Source organism: Carica papaya, chromosome 5 (assembly GCF_054855325.1).
Source record: "Carica papaya isolate Zhongbai chromosome 5, ASM5485532v1, whole genome shotgun sequence".
In the NCBI taxonomy this organism is placed as follows: domain Eukaryota; kingdom Viridiplantae; phylum Streptophyta; class Magnoliopsida; order Brassicales; family Caricaceae; genus Carica; species Carica papaya.
In genome coordinates, this window is record NC_142313.1 from 1,948,434 (window position 1) to 1,966,673 (window position 18,240).

The 18,240-nt window shown below is 35.3% G+C and overlaps 3 protein-coding genes across 5 annotated transcripts; 2 read left to right on the forward strand and 1 right to left on the reverse strand.

Moving 5' to 3' along the window:
* The first annotated feature begins 270 nt into the window (after positions 1-270).
* Positions 271-5,822, forward strand: MAP2B (methionine aminopeptidase 2B). 3 transcript variants are annotated; one of them, XM_022051178.2, is made up of 12 exons: positions 271-409; positions 774-953; positions 1,109-1,148; positions 1,237-1,344; positions 1,771-1,870; positions 1,976-2,121; positions 2,226-2,317; positions 2,434-2,528; positions 2,995-3,091; positions 4,326-4,469; positions 4,584-4,801; positions 5,494-5,822. In XM_022051178.2, exons 2-12 carry the CDS (start codon positions 791-793, stop codon positions 5,602-5,604), a joined length of 1,314 nt encoding a protein of 437 aa, XP_021906870.1. In that variant the 5' UTR covers positions 271-409; positions 774-790; the 3' UTR covers positions 5,605-5,822. The 3 variants fall into 3 exon arrangements, with proteins under 3 accessions (XP_021906870.1, XP_021906872.1, XP_021906871.1); XM_022051180.2 differs by having other exon boundaries at positions 1,112-1,148; XM_022051179.2 differs by having other exon boundaries at positions 299-436.
* Positions 5,823-7,015: 1,193 nt separating this feature from the next.
* Positions 7,016-9,777, forward strand: LOC148253657 (Nucleic acid-binding, OB-fold-like protein). Its single transcript, XM_088220302.1, has 3 exons — positions 7,016-7,583; positions 7,705-7,911; positions 9,370-9,777. The coding sequence occupies exons 1-3, from the start codon at positions 7,119-7,121 to the stop codon at positions 9,511-9,513; spliced, it is 816 nt and encodes a 271-aa protein (XP_088076428.1). The 5' UTR covers positions 7,016-7,118; the 3' UTR covers positions 9,514-9,777.
* A 3,213-nt stretch (positions 9,778-12,990) lies between these two features.
* MTHFR1 (methylenetetrahydrofolate reductase 1) lies at positions 12,991-17,419 on the reverse strand. The gene is made up of 11 exons (XM_022051191.2): positions 16,877-17,419; positions 16,720-16,780; positions 16,548-16,630; positions 16,297-16,470; positions 15,907-16,080; positions 15,687-15,787; positions 15,461-15,572; positions 14,453-14,533; positions 14,168-14,345; positions 13,392-13,726; positions 12,991-13,245 (listed from the first exon to the last, which is right to left on the reverse strand). Exons 1-11 carry the CDS (start codon positions 17,276-17,278, stop codon positions 13,162-13,164), a joined length of 1,785 nt encoding a protein of 594 aa, XP_021906883.1. The 5' UTR covers positions 17,279-17,419; the 3' UTR covers positions 12,991-13,161.
* Positions 17,420-18,240: the final 821 nt, after the last annotated feature.

Here is an 18,240-nt window from a genome sequence, read left to right on the forward strand (position 1 = left end):
TTCTTTGATTTTTCAGTATCTAAGTGCTTTAATTTCTTCATCAACCCTAATATTTTTAAATTACAGAAATTAAATTAAAACCATGGCAAGATCAAAATACAGGGGTGAAATTATGATTTGCGTTTGTATATAATACATTGGCATTACGTATGGGCTGACGAGGAATTCTAGGGTTGATGCGAGGATCAACCCATTTGCTAGAAATGATAGGCCCAACTACTCGGACTTTGTACGTGGTTATATAATATATATATATATATGTATATGTTTTAATATTCAGACGCGTCCTTCACGTCTTCTTTTACCGAAGAGAGAGACGAGAGCAGCCAGCTGAGAAAAGGGTTTTTGTACCGTCTCCGTTTTCTATTGGGGAAAACTGAGAACACTCGAAGTTGAAGGAAATAGAAAGGTAAAGGGCCTTTACCTTCTGCTTAACGTATGCTTCTATCTCTTTCTCTTTTATACTTTCTGAAACACGATCAATTTCTAAGGAAACCGATTGACATTATTTGTCCACTGCTTTTTTTTTTTGTTTATATGTTGGTTATTGTCGTACGGAGAAACAAGCTTTGGAAATTATCTGTGATTCTGATGTCTGATATTCTCTGTAAGAAGCTAGGGTTTTATATTGGCGAGTACTATTAGTTTATATATTTTCAAATTTCTTTTTGCTGGACATAAAGCATTTTTTGAGGTTTTCTTATATCATATACGTATACGTAAGTATATATATCTACTTATATTTATATAGGTACATTGTTGATGTTCTGCAGGCTGATTTTTTATAAAAATGGCGAGTGAAAACCCTAACGTCGAAATTGTGGTTAAAGAGAATGGAAGTGCAGAACTTTCGGGTGGCAAAGAAGAAATGGAAACGTCTGATCTCTCAAAGGCTTTAGAGTCTTTGGTTGGCAATGAAGTAGGGAAGGATGAAGATGAAAGGGAGAGCAAAGGTGGTTTTTCCTAGATAATTCATCTTTTTAGGCCTTTTTTTTCCTCATGTAATCTTCGTTTTGCCTACTGTGCGTAAATGGCTAATGTAATGAGATCGGAGTATTTGCTAATTGCGCCTTTCTGTTCATTGGATATATTTTTCTTCTTTTTCCAGCAGAGGCTTCAAAGAAGAAAAAGAAGAAAAGCAAAAGCAGGTGAGGCTTCTTTTCAAGCATAAGTTATCCTTTCGTATTGAATGCTTTTACTTGTAGGTTTTGATCTTGTTTCCTTTGTAACTCACAGGAAAAAGAAGGAAGTGCCTCAGCAGACTGATCCACCGTCCGTTCCAATTGCAGAACTTTTTCCATCTGGAGAATTTCCTGAAGGTGAAATTCAGCAGTACAAAGACGAGTGAGTCTAAGTTCGCTTTCCCTTGTTCTACTGGATTGTAAAGAATTTTGTTCAGTTGAATGTTTCTATTAGTCTTTTCATGCTTCAGTTTGCAGATTTTACAGCCTGACACCTTTAACTTTCTATTATACATTAGCTGTGGAAAGAGCGTAATAGTGTTGTCTGGTTTTTATTGATGGTACTGGTGTATTAGTTTGGTATCTTCTGAAAACAGTTATTGGTATTTTTGGTAAAAGAAGTAAGGGTAATTTGGTATATAGAGGGGTATCGTTTGTCTACGAGAAATCAAGGGTAAGCCGGTTAGTAATAATTTCAGTTTCTGGGCCCCACTGGCCATGTCAACAACAGCGTACAAAAGCCCGAATATATGGTAATTTATATTCTTTGTATCTAAAAATGGTTTGAAACTTGATTTTGGTAAATCAGTAATTTATGGAGGACCACATCTGAAGAGAAGAGGGAGTTGGAGCGTCTAGAAAAACCAATATATAATTCAGTTCGACAAGCAGCAGAAGTCCATCGTCAGGTTGCTATCTATTCTTATATGTGCAGTAGCACATGCGAATTTTGACCTCTGATGTTTGTTGTTGGTTTTTTGCGTTCACTTGAGCCGCTGTTCAATTGTTGTTAGGTTCGGAAATATATCAAAAGCATTCTGAGGCCTGGAATGTTAATGACTGATCTTTGTGAGACATTAGAGAACACTGTTCGGAAGCTAATAGCAGAGAATGGCCTCCAAGCAGGCATTGCATTTCCTACTGGATGCTCTTGCAACTGGTAAATTTCAACCCTTGCAGTTGATCCTTTTGTTTCTTAACGAAAGAAAAAGATTATATTTTGGATGTCATTTTATCCTTACTTCTAGTATTTTGCATTGTTAGGATTGCTGCTCATTGGACACCAAATACAGGAGACAAAACTGTGCTTCAGTATGATGATGTAATGAAGGTGGATTTTGGAACACATATTGATGGTACTATCATGTTTCAGCCATTCTATATTGTGTTTATTGCTTCTGTTTGTGGTAATCATTATTTGTTCTCTAGCTGTGTATATGTTTTTTTATAGAAGTATTTGCTGGGATTGCAGGACATATAATTGACTGTGCATTTACGGTTGCATTCAATCCTATGTTTGATCCTTTGCTAGAAGCTTCACGTGAAGCAACTAATACTGGTATCAAGGTGCTGGACTTCCTTCTATTTCTCATAATTATATCTCACAAGATATAATGTTGAAGCTGGCTTTAGTTGTACTCGATTTTGATAATTTCCTTTCATGTTTATCACCTTCCATGGATTTAAGTTTGATTCACTGACTAGCGTTAAGCTAGCATTCAGTGGAGAACAACCTGAAGAAAACATTTGAGAATCTTTTCATGGAAACTATTCTATTTCTCCTTTGATGGTTAATGTCTTTGCCAATTAGGGAGGCCACTTCCCCTTTTTCACTTTTTCCGTCGTGTAATGCCTTTACTGTCCATACCACCCACTGGATCTAGTTGAATAACATGCAGATCATGCATACGTTTCTACTCTGGCATGTGGTTGAACATTGAAGTCCAATATGTTTGCTTCAAATGAGATAAACTGATTTCACAGTGGTCTAGACCACAGAAGATCATGCAATTAATGGTGCTTAATTTTTTAGGAAGCTGGCATTGATGTTCGTCTTTGTGATGTTGGTGCTGCAATCCAAGAGGTCATGGAATCATATGAGGTTGAAATAAATGGAAAGGTGTACCAAGGTACGATATCTACGTTTAAATTGGAATTTCCTTTGGATTTTGTCTGATATTGCCTTCTAGAATCAGTTTCCAAATATATGGGGTTCCTCACTTTCCATATTTTTCAGTGAATCATTTGTCACTTTGTCAAAAAATCCAATTAGGACTTCCGATCTTGAACAAATAATTCCCAAGTATTTGACATCCTTAAGAACATAATCTATTGTCTTTTTTTGGAATGATGCAATTAAAAGTCCAGATGTGGGAAGTTGCTGCTATGAGTTTGGAAAGATTGTTTGGCATTTTGTCAGAACATTAAATGGGAAATATTAATCTCATAATGTTGACATCTACCTTATCTTAAATTATCCTAATTTATCTTTTTATTAGTGGGAAAGTTAAAATTTATTTTTGATCAATTGATTTAGTGGTTTAAGTATCCTAGCTAAAATTGAATGCATGAGAATGTTGTCATTTAAGTACTTCATAAAATATAGATGTGACGAAAAGCAGTTTATGTAGCTGAAATTAAATTGTTAAAGATTTATATACTAGATTTAGTGTTGTCCTTATGCTCTTTGTTACTTGTCATGTTGATATAATGTTGAATATATATTTTGTGTACGGCTGGCATCATCCCCTTAGTTCTTTATTAATATTCTTTTACATCTTAATATATTTATATATATGTGCATACATATATTATGCTGAATACATTTGAAAGTTCTTTTTATACCTAATAATCCCTCAGTTTTTATCTAGTTAAAATTTGAAGTGGTGTAACTGCTTCTAATAATAATGGTACGGATGACATATATTTGGTAGTTATTCTAGCCCTTACTAATGAGGATGAGGTGTTTATTCTTAGTTTTACATCTTTATCTGTTGTTGTTTGAAGGAAATATTTTATTAATGGTGTTGAACCAATTGTGTAAGTCATCACACTTGGTTCTTTGAGTAAACTAATAAAAGAGTAACGGGACCAATTTGATGGTCAACGAACCAATTTGAATATCCCCAAACGAACCAATTTGAATATCCTGAAATAATCAAGGGTCCGTTCACGTTTTGTAGCTTTTGATTTACCATTGTCATATTCATACTTGATCCTTGGTAAGATAAAAATATAATGTAATTTATCAATTACATATTTTGGTATCAGCTTAGCATTTTTGTTCAGTTGCTAGGCTAGATTTCTGTTTGATTTGATTATTCTGTTCATACATTACATGGTGGGTTTAAATATCATTGGCAGTTAAAAGTATCCGAAACTTGAATGGACACAGCATTGGGCAATACCAAATTCATGCTGGTAAATCTGTTCCTATTGTCAAAGGAGGGGAGCACACTAAAATGGAAGAGGGTGAATTTTATGCAATTGAAACTTTTGGATCTACAGGTAATGACTCTTCCTCATTGTTGCATAAGTGATGACACTTAATATGTGCTGTGGCCTTCCACTTGGAAAAAATATGTGAAATGTTGAGCATTCTTAATCTGCAATCTGTTGCAGGGAAAGGATATGTAAGAGAAGATCTGGAGTGCAGCCATTACATGAAAAGTTTTGATGTTGGTCATGTCCCTTTGAGATTGCCCAGAGCAAAGCAACTTCTGGCAACAATTAACAAGAATTTCTCGACATTGGCCTTCTGCAGACGGTACTTAGACCGCCTCGGTGAGACTAAATATCTAATGGCATTGAAGAACTTGTGTGATGCTGGCATCATTCAGGTATTTGTCAAGAATTTACTTTTACTGTTAAGTTTTTTATCTAATTTGTATTGTATTTCTCATGCAAGCTATACTTTCTTTCGCCCTACAAGGTATATAGCATGTTATTGAATGGGAAATTGCTTTTTAATTTTTGAGCTAAATTTGTTTAGTTCTTACTCATTTATATTTCAAATTAATTTTTGGAAAGAAATGGACCCACCATAAGGGAACTGAGGATTCTAGAATGATAAATGTTTGTTTTTTTAAATGGAATTGCAATGTGGAGTTCTACTATTTAGATTCTGAATCTAGTTTTGAACCTATGCTTGAGACATCTTATGGCAATTACGGTTTCAATTCCACATATCATGTGAGTTCTACTATTTAGAATATAAATCTAGTTTTGAATCCTATGCTCGAGATGTCTTATGGGAATTACAAATTCAATCCCACACATCATGCGCACTGGAAGAGTTATAGATCTTTGATTTTCTTGTGTGTGTCAATCTGATGATAGGAAAAAAAGATTGAGTTTGATTCAAATCTACAAGTACATCATGTGAAATTGGTTTAATTGTATTAAACATGTAGATTACAACTAATTGAAAATTTAAAATGTAGAAATTAAATAAGAACAGAATAAACTTGAACAAATTGAGTAGAGAAATATCTTCATCTAATAACACCTTTTGTTTCTTTGTTCTCGGCAGCCTTGCCCTCCTTTATGCGACGTTAAGGGCAGTTATGTATCCCAATTTGAGCATACTATCTTACTGCGGCCTACATGCAAGGAGGTGCTGTCCAGAGGTGAAGATTATTGAACCGTGTATGATGAAATTTTGTCCATCACCTATCAGTATTTATATCTGGACAGTCGTTGGCTGAAACTTTTTTTGCAGTTTGCCTTCTGTCGTTGTATTTTGAACTATTTGATGAATATATGGAGAGAGCATGTAATAGTAAATTGTTTTATACTTAAAACAGAATGACAACAACAATAATGGTATTTAGGTTGAAATTAACCCTCTGGGGTTGTCTATGTTTTACTGTGTATATCTATACTGAGATTTGGTAGGGGCAAAGGTAATCATCCAATGTCCTTGTGCAAGGTCAGTTACAGCCTTGAGAAATTGGATCAATGTTATTTTTGTGCTGAAGAAGCAAGCACTCTTTCGAATTGTGGGGGAAGATCTTTGGAGCAAGAAGGGGTTGATCTGTATCATTCGTGACTTTGGTGAACTGGACACGAGACTTTTTTTTATCTCATTCATCTCCTCGCAAATGAAACGGTAGAAGAGGTATGCCCAGCGCACGGAGGATCCGTTGAGAGTTTCAGTTGTCTCGGTAGGGAACTGTACGATCCTTTCCCCTATTGTCTTGAATCAATAAAAAAATAGGTCAGTGCTCCGGCCCCCTTATTCTTTGATCCAATATTGACCGGGGACGAGCCATAGGTCCTCGGTTTTAATAAAGCAGAGCGGGGCTAATATCTTGTACTTGCTCCGTGTGCCACCCTTTTGTCGAGTGCCCACTGGGCTGTTGGCCTACCAAGTACTTGCCTGCTGCTCCCACCACCCGCTTGACAGGCTCCGCGCTCGTTATCCTTACTGTTCTCTCTGCCGGGGTCCCTCCCATTGCTCTAGCCATAAGCTATGGCAGCTCCGGCTCGCAACCACAGGGGCCCGCCCTGCGAGGCCAGAGTGGGTTCAGCAGTCAGCCTCCATTCGAATTACGTTAGGTTTATCCAGATTGTGCTTGAAGTTATTGGATTACAGGCATTTTATTAGGATCTATGGTAACTCTCATTTTACTTTAGAAATTAAAATTTGATTTTTGTCTAGTATAAAATTATTATGTATTATATTTATATTAGAAAATTAGTAATTAATTAGAGAACCATCTACATTAAACACAAAATCACATTAACAATAGTAGATAAGTAAACAAAAAAAAAAGTTAAATTACAACATAAAATAATTTGGCCGGAAAAAAAAAATTCATAATTTATAATTAAAATTTAAAGGCTTACAGATCTCATATTCTAAATTTATATATGCCTTTCAGCTAAATTTTAAATATTTTAAATTTAAATTAAATTCTCAAGTTATGTTATTTTCTACTCATATTTAATTTAGTTTATTATTAAATTAAATCTCAATTAATTGTGAATTTTTGTTTTTGTTTAATTTTAAATTCTATTTTTATATGTATATATTTTTCCTTTTTTTTTTTTTTTTTAACAATTCAAAACACGTGAACTTTCGTACCCAATCCATAGACCGTCAGTCCTTGGACGGCGAATAGTCCGTATAGTGCGCAGCTACTGAGAGTATTCATGGCCGCCGCCGCTGCCGTAGCGGGTTTCAAGGTCGTCGGCGGCACGATTTCATGCGTACAATGGAGTCCTATCTTGAAGAGAAGGATTCTATCCATTGCATCATCTTCTTCGGCACCTCTTCCGCGTCCTCTAAATCCCATTTCCCGCCACCGGCACCATCGGAATTGGGGAGTTTCTTTCTGTACCAGTCCTAACATCAATTCCACGGCTATGACGGACGCATCTTCACCGTCATTGTCTAACGAAAACGAGAATGGCGGTGAGATTAAATCTGAAAATGATTCTAAGGACAGTGCGAAAGATGCAGGTAACATGCTCGACATAAGGGTTGGCCGAGTAATCAAAGCGTGGAGACACGAGGAGGCAGATTCTCTTTACGTTGAAGAAGTGGACGTCGGTGAGGAAGAGCCTAGGATCATTTGCAGTGGTCTTGTCAATTACGTTCCTCTTCATCTCCTTCAGGTTCGATTTCTCCCTCTTTCAATTTCTGCTAAATTTGTACTAGTATCTGATTCATACGATGGATATGATGATGGTTAAGATAAACTTTCCAATATGTATATATTTTTGTATGTATATATAGGATGCACCAGTCGTGGTTCTTGCTAATCTAAAGCCGAGGAACATGCGTGGTGTCAAGTCTTGTGGAATGCTTTTGGCTGCCTCTGATGCTTCTCATGAAAACGTTGAGCTTCTTGTTCCTCCCGAAGGTTCTCTCCCTGGTGATAGAGTATGGTTTGGCGCACCCGATGATCAACAATCGTTACCTGTTCCTGCCTCACCCAACCAGGTATATATACGCGTGACTGTCTATATATGCATACATATGTATATTAGATATTTCCAACTCTGTACCACAACTTGAAGTCTTCCTTAGGACACAATTTGATCTGCCTGTTCATGGCTGCACATATAGTATACCTGTTTGTTGACGTATAGGAATGTTTGCTTTGTTAATAACCAATTAATTCAGGCATCAAATTGGCTAAGAGTGTATATGGTAAAGATGCTAAAATTTTATGAAACTCATTTGTAAATTTATGCTTATTTCAAGTGAGATAATACAAATTTTATAATAAAATAATAAAAATCGATTTTATCTGAAATTCTAGATTAATTTTGATAGAACTTAGCATGCATTCTTCCAATTCCATATAAAATTTTATGAAGTCAATTTATATCATTTAGTGGAGAATTTTCACAATCCCAAAACAGAGCCAAGTATGGAATTATACATAAATTCCTTAAAAATTTTTAATTTATTTTAAAGCTAGCCTACATCATTTACAACATTGATCAAATGCTTGCCCATTTTCACTTAATCAGCCTCTGAATGTTGTGATGGGTAGTACCTTAGTTAGTATTGGTGTTCATAAGATCGATGCACTGCAGTCACATTGTCCGTCAACCTACCAGAAGTATTATTCTTCCTTAAATGGGCATGGAATCATAGGTTATGCAAAAAAAAAATCAATCACCCAGGAGATGACAGAGAACTAGTTGCATTGCTCATCATCCTTCCATGTGGAAGGTGATCTCGGGATTCAAGTAAAGTAACCTATTAAATCTCTATGCTATATAGTCTTTTAACCAAAAAAATAACCCAATTATGCAGGACATGGGATTCAAGGGTAATCTTGGGATTCAAGTGAAGTAACCCATTAGATCTCTATGGTATAGTCTTCTAACCCAAAAAGTAATGTACACTTCCTCTGCCTGTGTTAGAGTTCTTAGAGTATAATTAACCCTTGTTCTTCCTGCCATATTCCCATCTCAAATTGATTAAGAATGTAATTTCGCATATCCTTATAAAGATTCAAATTGTTCATTATTAGTAATCTAAATCTAAGCCTTTGAAAGCCAGTGTCTTAAGGTTAAAAACTTATTGGACAAGTAGCGTTTAGGCTTGAGACATTAGAAACGGTACTGGAATATGTAGTAGTCCAACGACTCTGCAATGTTGACATCTTGATCATTGTGGAATATTATCAATGTCTGTATTGTGGTTGATAATGTATCATTGACAGAAACCCTTAACAACCTGAATTCAAGTTTAAGGCCCAGCTCGAAAAGTTATTTCTTCCATTCCAGTAGTATTCAGGCCTAGAAGTGTTTCGCCGCTCATACTTAAGAAATTTCAAGGATATAATAACTTCTTATCTTTTACCGAAGAGGTATTTTAGTATGCATGTTGGTAGAGAAATCCATTTTTGTTATTCTTTCCTCTAAATCGATCTACTTTTCCCAGGTTCAAAAGAAAAAAGTTTGGGAATTGGTGCAGCCGCATCTTAAAACAGATGCTTCTTGCATTGCTACGCTTGGGGAGCATTTGATGCGGACACCTGCCGGTGCGGTGAGTTGCAAATCTCTAAAGCATGCAAAAATATCTTGATTGCTTATTTCTATGACTTGTTGGTAACTATTTTCTTGTCATGGAAAAGTGCTTTCACTCAAATTTTCAAGTTAACAGTCTGCAAATTTATTCACAAGGCTGTTTCAAGCATTAATTCTTTAGATATAAAGATTAAGATGCTTCTTGTATTTTTCAGTCGTTCCATTGGTATCCTCTGTTATTCTACCCGGTAAATTGACTCGTGACTGAGGTTTTAAAATGGTCTACTTTGCTATTTGTATATTAGTAGGTATTTTTATGTCAGTATGGATCAAGTATATATTAACTAGTATAAATAAAATGGTAGTCAAGATTTAAATTAATAAATAAATAAATAATTAATTAATTATTTTTTTCAAAAACTTAAACTGATGTAAGATAGTTGAATATATTATTTTAAATTAATAACAGAAACAAAAGGGGTAAATATTTGTTTAAAATAATACAAATTAATTTTCTAAAAAATTTCGAATGTAATTAATTTATCTATGATGTCAATTTATTATTCCATGATAAATTTGCATAATTTTATAGTTAAAATAAATATATATTTCTCAATAAATTCTCCAAACATAATGCTTTAATTCCAAAACATGTGTTGGTAATAATTTTTGGTAAATTCATTTTATTTTCCAAAATTTACACAATGATTATAAATAATAATTAAAGCACTTCCAAAATTATAAATGATGATAACAAAGATTAATTTAACACCACAATAACTTCTTCAAAAAGCCACAACAGAGTTTTTAAAATGTTACAACTTTATTTCAAATAATTTACTTGTGCTTATTGAAATAAATTTACTTTCAATCAAAGTCACCTTTTAACTTTTATGCAATAATTCAAATTATTTATAATAATAATATTTTAAAAAGAACCTTCTAAACTATGAATAAAAACTAAATTATGAACAATTGTTTCATAAAAATTCTGCTCAAGTTAAACACTAACTTTGATAAACACAATTTTTATTCTCTGTAATATCCAATCTCAGAATTTAGTTTAGAATCAATTTTAACATTCTAAAATGTATAAAAATTTATTTTTAAAATTAATTTATTTTATTTGATTGTGGAATTATAAAAAATAAATAAATTATGGATGAAATTGAAAATAATTTTGATAAAAAAAAGTAGAAATTTGGGTTATGAAGATGTTTTTGAAAGAAAAATTAGAACAGAGAAATCAGAGTGCAAATAAAAAAAATTTGGCTGCGTATAACTGTCTAATCAGTAACATCGAATCAGAGCGTACTGCGTGGCAAGGCACGCTAACTTGGTGCCATGCGGGAGGCCACGTTGGCGATCCGCGTGTTCCCCGATCGGACGATCCAGGAGTGTTCCTGCGTGTGTGGACAGTTCGGATCCATTTCTTCCTTAAGCGCGATCGGACAGTCAAGATCAAACGCGATGAACGGTTCAGATTCGTTTCTTCTTAGGCGTGATTGGACGAGCGAGATCAATCGCAATGGATGATCCAAATTAACGCGATATTAGTATAAATATTTCGCATCACACTAAACCTGAATCCTAACCGCCAGCCTCCAGCCGCACCGGAGACACCTTCAACCACCAAAAAAAGTAAAAATTATCCTACCCGCTCGAAATTCAATTTCGAGTGCCTCTGTGACCATATCAGAGCAAATCAAATAGCGGATGAGCCGAAACTGCAAGCAAAATCAGGTGATGCTACCACGAAAAAAACCTGCAACCTCCTCTGATGAGATCTTTCTCATTTTCCGTTTCGTACGATTTTTTTATTGTTGTATTCATCGTTCTGTTTTTTGCAGGCTGATCGAATAAGGAATCCCAACCGTGAAAGTGAGCTGCGGAGCCACTGCACCCTGAAACCCCACCACCAGTAGGTTTCCATTTTTTTATTTTTTCAGCCAACAGAAATCTCATAACGTGTTTTTTTCCAAAAATACGTATAAATCAGCTGAGACCGGCCAAAACCAGTCAAAATCGCCAAAATTGGGTAGTGGTGGCATCGTTGGAGTATGACAGTGTCGCCATGCCGGAATCCCAAAATTGACCAGAAAGAATTTTTAATGTCGATTTTAGATTTTTGGAGTATTTTTAAGTACGCGAAGCATGTTTAATATATGCAGAAAAATTCAGAAAACCCGAGGACCGCCAATAGGCACAGTAGAACATTCGGTATTTCGTACACCAATTCGGTTAAGAATCCATCACCCTATTCTCTGTTATAAAAGTGAAGCTTAATAATCAATAATATGGTATTTTATTAAATTTAGAAAATTTTGAGAATAATTACAGGTCACTAATGGAATTGGAACCGGTTAGTTATTTATTTATCATGTTTAACTGATTATTTAATTTTACAACTTTAAATACATGATAATATATTGGAATAGTTAAATGATTCAGTTGTGATTTCTTAATACATATATCGCTTGTCTTGTGTAATTTACGGTTGATTTGTGAAATATAAAATTAATAAGCAAATAAAAAATTGTTTGATTATGTAAATTAATAAATGATTGTTTTACTGTATATTCTAAAAGATAGTGGGCGGACCGAGTACATAAGAAACCCTACTATGAACGTTAACTCATATCGGATGGGATATAGAGACGACCCGATTCACTTTCATACCGGGTGAGATATCGAAGAATGATATTTTTGACGCTTATACCGGACAGAATATGGAAACAACTGGTTAGTTGACAAGTTTAGATATTGAGTTCACGCATAGTGATACATCCCTATGGACCCACAGAAATATTAGTACGCAAATAAAAAGAAAAGTTGTTATTCTTATTTGAATATGAGATCATAATATCATTTAAATTATTGTCTCTATAGGTCGATTTTGAAAAATCTCGTAACAATAAATATGCAATAAATAATTTTTTTTTATGATAAATAAACTTATTTAAATTAAGAACTCCATTAATCGTCTTATTATTTCTACCAACTTTCAATTTTTGTATCGGTAAGTAATGTAATATTCTTATTGAGTTACTATAACTCACTCCCTTCCCTATTACTCACTTAAGATCAAGAAAGTCAAGATTTAGATAGTTAAAGTTAACTTCCCTACAATATTTATTTACTATTTTTATATGTTATTTCGTTTTTTTTATGAAATGCTGTGAAAAGCACATTTATGTAACTTTATTAGGCATACTAATTTATGTGCAAGAAATGTAAACTCAAACTCTATTATTCCGCTTCCGCATCTAATTTATAATTTTATTTTTATTTAAATTTCAGGCTTTTACATTCTTAATAAAAAAAATTTATTACTTTTACCATGAATTATTTTACAACTAAAAATACCAACCGCATCCATAAACAATATAAATGGCTGCGAAGGTTCATGCGGTATTAGTGCGTGTAGACCACAAACTAAAGAGAAACAATTGGTAGGTAAGACTACAGATTGATTTCCCAGCCTGCCTAAAAGCATGTTATCATCCAAACATAATTCCCACCACTCAGCAAGGGATGCATCAAAATCCCAAGCAACATGTTATTGAAAATCAATAAGATTTATATAAATCAATACAACAAAAGATCATAAAGCTACATTTAAATTTGGGGAAGCACCATTTTTTTCCTTTAAAATGGTTTTTACTGAATGATTTGAGATCAGATTAAAAACCGAGTAATGCTGAAATTAGAGATCTGCGAACACACCAAATATATCGCCGTTGATGTAGTCATTGTCTACCAAGCTCACCAAATAGTAGCTCTTTTGTACCTGCAAAAATAAAATGGATATCCATGATATTACAATTGCTGGGATCTACTTGGCATTAAGTGCCAAAAGAGGCAATCAAAGGTGATGCATGGGAAGAATCTACTGAACAAGATACAACAGATGAAGCATCCAGGAAGAGAACAAACCTCTTCGAGCAACTTTCTAGACGAATCACCCTCGGGGTACAAGTTACCCCATGCCCTTGACCAAATTTCAAATGCTTCATCCTTCCAGACCACGAAGCTAGCAGGATCAACAACTGTTGGCTGGATGATTTCTTTTGCAGGGAAAACTCCCCAAGTTACCGCATTTATATCGGTTTTGTTGATGTTGGACATCCAACACCCTTCTTTGTTTATAGCCATGTAAGTTATACTTGGAAAAGACTTGCATTTATTAACAAGAGCATTCAATTTGTCCATCGAGCAGAAGAACTCCAGATAAGCCTTCTGATAAACATAACCTCCAGGGCCACCCCAACCTGCAGACATATCAAGAGAATACAGGAACGATAAGTACTACATATGGTTTTTAAGAGAAAAATTCCACAGAATAATTGAGCACCAAAAACTACAAAGATATAGGAAGGAACAACATCCCTCTTATCCTTAGTGAATTAACGCCCTATGAAGCCCATAAGAGACAAGGCACTGGGTTTCATTACTCATGGATGAGAAGGAAACCAAGCCATTTATAAAGTTTTGCTTAAAGAAAAGACTTCAAAGAACGTGGGTCCAGGTTATTCTGGCACATGTGCATGTTGGAAGCGGAAGCAAAGGATAATATTAAATAGCAAACCAATTACCTCGTCACAAACACAAACTTCTATCTAAGTCACTTTAATTTGATACTTCATCCATTGATGAAGATGTTAATCAGTGGTAACAGCCAACACATGCAAGCACACAAATCAGTAACTTACCAACAGATGGAGACTCGGATTTTTCTGCATTCACTGCAGGCTGGCTATTGATTGTGAGGAAACCCTTCAAGTTGATTTTGCCCAGCTGCTCATTTATGATTCTTGTCTCTGGCTGAAGCCCATCCAATTCAGACCAAGGGTTGCTTCTTAACTTCCCCAAGCAAAATTTCTTAAATTTCTGTAGGCAACATTAAGAAGAACCCACATCAGCATATCCCTGAGAGTCTTTAACTGAAAAATGGAAATAACACGAAATGCTACAGCTATTTAACATGGAAAAAATACCTCATGAACATCTTCAATGCTTTTCAAGGGAGTAACCCATTCGTCATTAAGTCTTTTGTCACGTGCACGTGGTCGCATGAACTTTGGAGAAAATTACAACTTGTATAAGTGGATGATAGCAATAATAGTAAAGAAACAGAGAACTTCATGAACATCAATACAAATTTTTCAACAGAGACTGACATGAGGAAAAATAGATGCATTTGCGGTATCTCTTTTGCAAAAATATGATACTCAAAAATCACAGAATTCAGTTTTAACTTTAGAAGAGAAATGAAGGTTGACATTGGAGATATCAAAATTTAAAAGATCATATATTTGTGAAATTGGATAGCGAACTTATAGTATATGCCACAATTTACTAGGACTTTCTGCAGCTGTAAAGGTTTTGTCCTCACATACAAGAAATAGTGATATGCTAAGGAATATTCTGAAACTCAAGGGCCTCTGAGGGTTTTCTTCAAAACAAAAAGGGGCTTCTTAGGATTATCCAGAGAGATTGTTTCATAGGAGAACTCTCAAAGTTCTGCGAAACAGAGTTTGAAGCAGTCAATTTTTTCCTAGCCAAAGTTAATAGTTTGTTTCTTAAAATGATTGATCTTGGATCTTTATGTCTAGGTTTCAAACACAAACTTTATAGAACCAATAGTTAATTGTTGGTTTCTTAGGTATTGTAGTTCTCACAACCATGTCTACTTGTTCCAATTGGTTATCCCCGCCACATCCAGAACCTATGCATCCAGAACCTATGTTTTGTCACGCTTCAAGAAAACATGACACAGCTTGCATTGCTTTAGAGTTAGCAGCATAAACCAAAAAAAACCAACTCCGTGAATATGCATCAACAATAAGAATTATTGATGGATCACAACAAACAGATAAGAGACCAGACTAAAACTAAAAAACTGCGTTGAATCTTGAAGGAAATGAGAAAATTAACATAATAGGTTCATGAAGTACCAAATTTAGCAATAAATTAGGAAAATATGAAGTTGAACTACGAAGTACCTGATAGTCAGTGAGACCGCCATATGATGGATTACTCGAATCGCTCCATCGCCCATGAGGATACTGATCCCAGCCTATAGTTCTTGATATGTAGCTCTTTGGACGATTGGCCCTACCAAGATCAAGATATCAAAATTTCCAAAATATACCTCACTATAACCAAATGCAGCAAATAATGAATTGGTTACAAAATGATTGACTTAAAATGCTCTTCAATAAAGCATACCAGAATATTGGACGAACATCTTCTTTAACACGGAAAACATTTGTTGGACGTCTCCAAGGTAGAGACCGTGCAACTTTGGACTCCTCAATCAAACCAAGATTCTGTCAACATTGATCCTCTCGTTATGACTAGGAACCCAGATTAAGCAGTAGGCATACTCTTGTAAAGACTACGAAAGGACACCTCAAGACAAAATAATGAAAAGGGTTTGAGAAACCACCATTAATATGGCCAATGCTGATTTCTCCATGTTTAGTGTGTAAAGATGCAGAGTCTTAATTCCGTGAGCTAAAATCTTCCGGCACATTTCAGTTCCAAGGTGAATGCCATAGGATCTGACAGCTTCTTCATTGTCCTTTATAGGCTCCAATGCAGCGGTAATCTCAGCAGGTACCTACAACACATCATTATCAAGTGAAAACATTTAATTTCACCAATCTAAACGGTAACCTCAGCTTCTTCACCATAACTTTAGGAATGCTAATTTTAACTGTGAAACTCACAAACCATAATATAGCTCAACATTTAGACATACGTCCAGGCACCAATTCTTCAAAGAACAACTTCAAAATGACAATCTCAAAACAAACTTTTATTTTAGAGCACATACCTTTGTTTTGCAAAAACCTGTCATACGTAAGAAGCCCTTATAGTTATTGATGGGCATTATCCCAGGAACAATGGGACATGTAATTCCAATTTGGCGACAATCGTCCACAAATTTGAGGAAGATATCAGTGTCATAGAAGAGTTGAGTGACAATAAGATCTGCTCCAGCATCAACCTGTGCAAGAAACAAAGATTAACCCAAAGTCGGCGAAAATGAAAATGAAAAGCAGCTTAACAAGCAATGAAGAAAACCTTTTTCTTCAAATATGCAAGATCACTCTGATAAGCTTCTGGAGGAGCCACGCCATCGTTTGCAATTACATCTGGGTGTCCCTCTGTGTAAATAAATGTGAAAATTCATATTACTAGCTAATTCTCAAAAGATGTGGAAATAATAAAAGGAAAATGGAGAAAAATGAAGAACCTGGATATCCAGCGACAGTGATGCCGAAGTAATCACCGTAGTTGCCCCTGATATGTTTCACCTGGAAATCAACCAAACAGAGTATATGAAATTGAAGACGACAGACCAGACGTGCAAAAAGTTGAAACAAGAAAAGGGGGTTGGAAGTGAGAAGTACCAAGTCTAGGGCACAGGCAAAGCCACCCTCGACCTGCACGAACTTGTCCTGTCCATGGGGAGGATCCCCGCGGAGGGCAAGCACGTTCTGGATTCCATTGGACTTGATATTGTTCAGGGCGTGATCGATCTTCTCAACAGGCATGTTGGTGCAAGTGAGGTGCATCATAGTTTCCACGCAAATCATGTTCTGCATCTTGTTAGCGATGTCGAGCGTCAGATCAGCGGTGGAGCCGCCAGCACCCCAAGTGATATCACAGAATGCGGGGTTGTGAGTGACCATACGATCCATCCTGTCGAACAGGTTGTCGACTCCATCGTCGGTCTTCGGAGGGAAGAATTCGAAGGAGAAAACAGTTCTTCCTTTCTCAGTCTCGGATCTCACCTTGTCTATCACCTTCATTTTTGCTTCTTCTCCTTCGCTGTCCAATAACCAGATCTACGTATCTCTGGAAAATGAGGGAGATGAGATTCAGATTTGCGAATGTGAATTCGCAGAAAAGAGACAGAGGAGATTAGGAGATGACAGCTCTGCAGTGGATCTATGGTATATGTATAGGCTGTATTTATGTACGCACGGCCTCCCAAGAGTTGGAGACTCGCCCACTCGCCACTCGCCACTCACCAACCCAACCAACTACTACCCCGATTCGTAGGCCTCCCGATTTTTATTTTCTTTGTCCTAAAATAATAAAACGAAATCAAATAATCGCCATTCTTTTTTTAAAGAAAATAAAAATAAAAAAACAATGTTGGTTTATTTATGTTTATTAACACGTGCTAAAATGAGATGTCCCGTTTTTTATTTGTAGTATAAAAATGTCTTTATTCCAAAATTATTTTATTTACGAACATATATATATATATATCACTCACTCTTCTAGTGAATAAAATTCTGTAAAGGAATTTTTGTAGTTTTAAATAACTCTAATAATTATACCGTTAATATTCCATTTATTTAATTATAAATAAGTAACTGTCTGTTGTTTTGTAGCTTAAAAATTAGATTAATTAACTTGAATGAAACAGGTACTAGTCAATTTTTCTAATTAAATAAAACGTAATAAATTGAAAGAAAATTGTCCAAAATTTTAATTAAATTATATAAATTCACAAAATGTCCTGTAAAAATTCCCAATTGGTCCAAACTCCAAACTTGGAGCATTTTTTTTTCTTTTCCTAAATCCGGTGAACCCATAAAGCAACCGACTTGTCCCCATCCACCCCACCCTCTTCCCACCACCAACTTGTCACCCACATGATCCCCTACAAAAAAAAAAAAAAGAAGACAACATAAAAGAAAATGCAGAAAAATCAATCTTGCCTGGGTTGGTGAATGGGGACCCACAACACCTACTCCATTCC

Coding starts and splice junctions, on each gene's coding strand:
- MAP2B (XM_022051178.2), top strand. CDS start 791: ATGGCGAGTGAAAACCCTAACGTCGAAATTGTGGTTAAAGAGAATGGA. Junction 954..1,108: donor AGATGAAAGGGAGAGCAAAG/GTGGTTTTTCCT, acceptor TTCTTTTTCCAG/CAGAGGCTTCAAAGAAGAAA. Junction 1,345..1,770: donor ATTCAGCAGTACAAAGACGA/GTGAGTCTAAGT, acceptor TTGGTAAATCAG/TAATTTATGGAGGACCACAT.
- LOC148253657 (XM_088220302.1), top strand. CDS start 7,119: ATGGCCGCCGCCGCTGCCGTAGCGGGTTTCAAGGTCGTCGGCGGCACG. Junction 7,584..7,704: donor TTCCTCTTCATCTCCTTCAG/GTTCGATTTCTC, acceptor ATGTATATATAG/GATGCACCAGTCGTGGTTCT. Junction 7,912..9,369: donor TTCCTGCCTCACCCAACCAG/GTATATATACGC, acceptor TACTTTTCCCAG/GTTCAAAAGAAAAAAGTTTG.
- MTHFR1 (XM_022051191.2), bottom strand. CDS start 17,278: ATGAAGGTGATAGACAAGGTGAGATCCGAGACTGAGAAAGGAAGAACT. Junction 16,471..16,547: donor TTGCATATTTGAAGAAAAAG/GTTTTCTTCATT, acceptor TTTCTTGCACAG/GTTGATGCTGGAGCAGATCT. Junction 13,246..13,391: donor CTAGAAAGTTGCTCGAAGAG/GTTTGTTCTCTT, acceptor TTATTTTTGCAG/GTACAAAAGAGCTACTATTT.